Source organism: Malurus melanocephalus, unplaced genomic scaffold (genome assembly GCF_030028575.1).
Source record: "Malurus melanocephalus ecotype Western Australia unplaced genomic scaffold, MMel_1.1 scaffold_2273, whole genome shotgun sequence".
In the NCBI taxonomy this organism is placed as follows: domain Eukaryota; kingdom Metazoa; phylum Chordata; class Aves; order Passeriformes; family Maluridae; genus Malurus; species Malurus melanocephalus.
In genome coordinates, this window is record NW_026625505.1 from 5,133 (window position 1) to 8,764 (window position 3,632).

Consider the following 3,632-nt stretch of genomic DNA (forward strand, 5'->3'; position numbering starts at 1 on the left):
CCCGCCGCCGCCATGAGCGGGTGGGCGCCCTACGTGGAGACGCTGCTGGCGGACGGCACCTGCCAGGATGCCGCTATCGTGGGCTATCGCGACACCCCCGCCGTCTGGGCCGCCGCCCCCGGCAAGACCTTCGCCAATATCACGGTGAGAGCCCGGGAGCGGCGGGGATGGGGGGGGGGCGGCACGCTGAGGCGTTTCCCGCCCAAGCGCGCGGAGGGCGGGGGGAACCCGGTGGCCTCCGAGGGGCGGGGCTGACCCCCCCTCCATTCCCGCGACGGGCTCCGGGAAGGACAAAAAAGGGAGAAAAACGCGAAAGCGCCAGCGTGGAGCGCGGGAGGAGGCGGGGGGGAGGGCAGCGGGGGGAGAAGGGCGCTGGCCGTACCCGGGGAACCGGAACCGGGGGGGGGATCGGCGGTGCGGGGAACGGGAGGGGATCAGCGGAGAGGGAATCCCCTCCTTAACCCCCGCTTGGAGCGTTTTGTGGGGTCGCGGGCAGCTCGGGGGAAGGGGGGGATGGGCGCGCACCACGTGGTTCGACGACTTCCCTTCCCCGCTTCCCATCTGTTTTATCGCGATCCCCTAAAGTGGATGGGGGGGTCTCGCGGTGGGGGTGGGGGGTGCTGGAGAACCCCTCCCTATTTAAAAACCCTCCGAAAAATGCACGGAATGCGGCCACTTCCCGGTGGAGGAGGGGCGGCCGAGGCTTCCTGTGGGGGAGGGACAGCGCGCGCGCACCCCCCCCTCCCCCCTACCCACTTCCCTCCACGGAAATGGGGGGAGGGGAGAAGTTTGGGGAGGCTCGTGGTGGGAAAAGTGGGGCTTACCCGACCCCCCCTGGTTCCCTTTTGGGGTCACGGGGAAGTTCAGGGGGTCCCCCGACAGTCACGGGTCATAGGTTGGGGGTCACGGGGGTCCCCGAGTGTCTGGGCCACCCGCGGGACTATGGCGGATGTCATTGGGATCCTGGGATTTGAGATCCTCACGATTAAATCAGGGGGGTCCCAACGGGGTTTGTTTGAGGGGTCTCTTGTGGGGTTCCTGGGGGTGTTTTTGGGGTTCGTGACCTGTTCTCCCCTGTGGCAGCTGCTGGAATTATCGGCCCTGGAGGGTGCAGAGTTTGGGGGAGCCCAAGGGGGTTTCTTACGGGGTTCTTTTGGCGATCTTTGGCCGTTTTTTGGGGTCCCTGGCGGGAGTCCTGGGGGTCCCGGGACACCGAGGTCCCTTTTATGGTCATGGAGTGGGAGTTACGACAATGCCCGTTTGCCAAGTGCCTTCCAGGGGCCCTGCCGGGGGTTTTGGCATCCGTGTTTGGTTTTGGTGGTCCTTGGATGGGTTTGGATGGGTTTTTGAGGTCCCCATGACCTCAGAGCCCACAAAAGCGGTGGGTCTATAACATACCCACACAGCAGTATCCCTTAGGGTGTCGCAGTGGGTTTTGGGGGCTCTGAGATCTGTTTTTTGGGGTGTCCCCTGACCCTTGTACCCACAGCCGGCGGAGGTGGCGGCACTGGTGGGCCCCGAACGGGGACCACTGCTGGTGCAGGGGCTGACGCTGGGGGGGCTGCGCTGCTCCGTCATCCGAGACTCGCTGCTGGTGGAGGGCGAGCACAGCATGGACCTGCGCACCAAAGGGGCTGCCGGAGCGCCCACCTTCAACATCACGGCCGCCATCACCAACAAGAGTGAGGAACCACCCCCCTGTCACCTTTACCCCCAACTCCCTTCTCTAGAACCCCCTCCCCCTGTGACCCCCCCACCTTCAAAATCACCCACAAGAGGAACCTGTCCCTGGAACCACCCCATCACCCTGTTGTCAGCCCCCCTGTGTCACCCCCTGACTGCTCCTCGTCACCTGCCATGACCCCAAACCTCCCCCATGTATCTCATGGCATCACAGTGTCACCCGGTGTCACCCCAAGGTGTGCCCCCCCCCCCCAGTGCCCCATGACCGTGACGTGGTCACCCCATGTCACCCTGTGTCCTCTCCCCTGCACAGGTGTACCTGGCCACGTCACCTGGTTCTCTGTCACCYGCATCACCCTGACCTGCTTTCTGTTCATGTCCCCCTTCCCCTTTGTCCCTCCAGATTCCCCCTTTTTCACTCCCAGGGTCCCTTCATCTAATCTTGCTCCTCTCCCCCTGTGTGTTGGGGGATGATGGGGGTTTTGGGGTTTTTTTTGATGGGGTTTTTTTTGATGGGGTTTTTTGATGGGGTTTTTTTTTGACTCCACCTTACACCCATATCCCCCACAGCCATTGTGCTGGCCATGGGCAAGGAAGGCGTCCACGGTGGCTGCGTCAACAAGAAGTGCTACGAGATGGCCAATCACCTGCGGCGCAGCCAGTACTGAGGGGACCGGGGGGGACCCCGCACTCCCAGGGACCAGCAGGAGCCGCCAGGGACCAGCAGGACCCCGTCCCCCACCCCCGTCACCCGCCCCGATCCCCGCTGCCGGCAGCAATAAAGTGCCCTTGTGGGGAAYGCCTGTGGGATTTCRGGGATTTGGGGGCTGACGGGARGGGAGAACCGAACRGAGATGATGTGTGGCCGGTGCCACAGGGCGCGGCTCTGTCCTCCACCCCGCACAGCCGGGTCCAAGGGCGCTGCCGCACCCCGGGGGAACAAAGTCCAAAACGGGGCGGGAGTTACACCTCAGCACTGCCCCAAGACCCCCCCAAACTCGCAGGAGGCAAACTTGGGGGACAGAGGCTTTATTGGGGGGTGCAGCACCAGCAGCCCGGGGGATCCAGCARTAGGATGGAACAAGGGGGGAAATTGGGGGATAGGAACTCGAGATGTTTTGGGAAGTGTTGAGGCAGAGCCCCAGGTGTTCAGGGGGTGGTGGGGGGCAGAGGTGAAGATGTGGCGGGTGCTGGGATGGCTCAGATGGGGAGATGGGAACTGATGTGGGGTGTGAATGATGAGGATGTGGGGAGGTCATGTCGGGTAGATGTGGGGCAGCACCAGGCGTCTGGGCAGGCGGAAGCAGCAGCTCCGGTGCTGTCGAGACCTTATAAGGGCAATGTGGCAGCTCTGGTGCTTCCTGTTCCTCCCTCCCCCCCTCCAGCTGACTCACGGATGGGGGGGAAGGGCCCGCAGTGGCCCCGCGGCGGCAATTGGGGTGTCASGGGTTGGGTTGTGGCATTGACAGAGTGTCATTCCTGCCTGTCACCCTCCCCCAGCACGGAGGGACCCCCGTGTTTGGGACCCCCACCATAAAGTGACCCCCGTGGCAGAGTGGCTGGGGCACATCATCACCGGGGAAGTTGTAATATCCCTACATCCTGTAGGACAGTGTCATTGTCCCCCAACCACCCCSTCTGCAGGTGACACTGTCACTTTTAGTACCCTGACACCGCTAGTGTGGTGTCACCTGTGTCATCCCTGGCAAAGTGTGCCCCGCTGGTGTCCCCAACAACCCCCAGAACTGGAGGGGGCTGGAGAGGAGGGGCAGCGTTTGGAGTGGAACAGAAATGGGGAGGGGGTGGGATGCGGTACCTCCCAGTGACTCCCAGTAATAGGGGTCAGTGGGAAGTGCCACTATGGGTAGGAGAGTTCACCAGAGTGACTCTGGTGCTGACTGATGCACCCAAGAGTGTCCCCAGTGCCCCCTGGTAGACCCAGACTGCCT

General features: G+C 63.3%; 1 protein-coding gene across 1 annotated transcript; it reads left to right on the top strand.

Moving 5' to 3' along the window:
* The first annotated feature begins 6 nt into the window (after positions 1 to 6).
* PFN1 (profilin 1) lies at positions 7 to 2,482 on the top strand. The gene is made up of 3 exons (XM_057388671.1): positions 7 to 144; positions 1,490 to 1,682; positions 2,254 to 2,482. The coding sequence occupies exons 1-3, from the start codon at positions 13 to 15 to the stop codon at positions 2,349 to 2,351; spliced, it is 423 nt and encodes a 140-aa protein (XP_057244654.1). The 5' UTR covers positions 7 to 12; the 3' UTR covers positions 2,352 to 2,482.
* The last annotated feature ends 1,150 nt before the right edge of the window (positions 2,483 to 3,632 follow it).

Excerpts from the sequence above, each read along its gene's own strand:
- PFN1 (XM_057388671.1), top strand. The coding sequence starts at position 13 with ATGAGCGGGTGGGCGCCCTACGTGGAGACGCTGCTGGCGGACGGCACC. Across the intron at positions 145-1,489 it reads AGACCTTCGCCAATATCACG|CCGGCGGAGGTGGCGGCACT; the intron begins GTGAGAGCCCGG and ends TTGTACCCACAG. Across the intron at positions 1,683-2,253 it reads GGCCGCCATCACCAACAAGA|CCATTGTGCTGGCCATGGGC; the intron begins GTGAGGAACCAC and ends TATCCCCCACAG.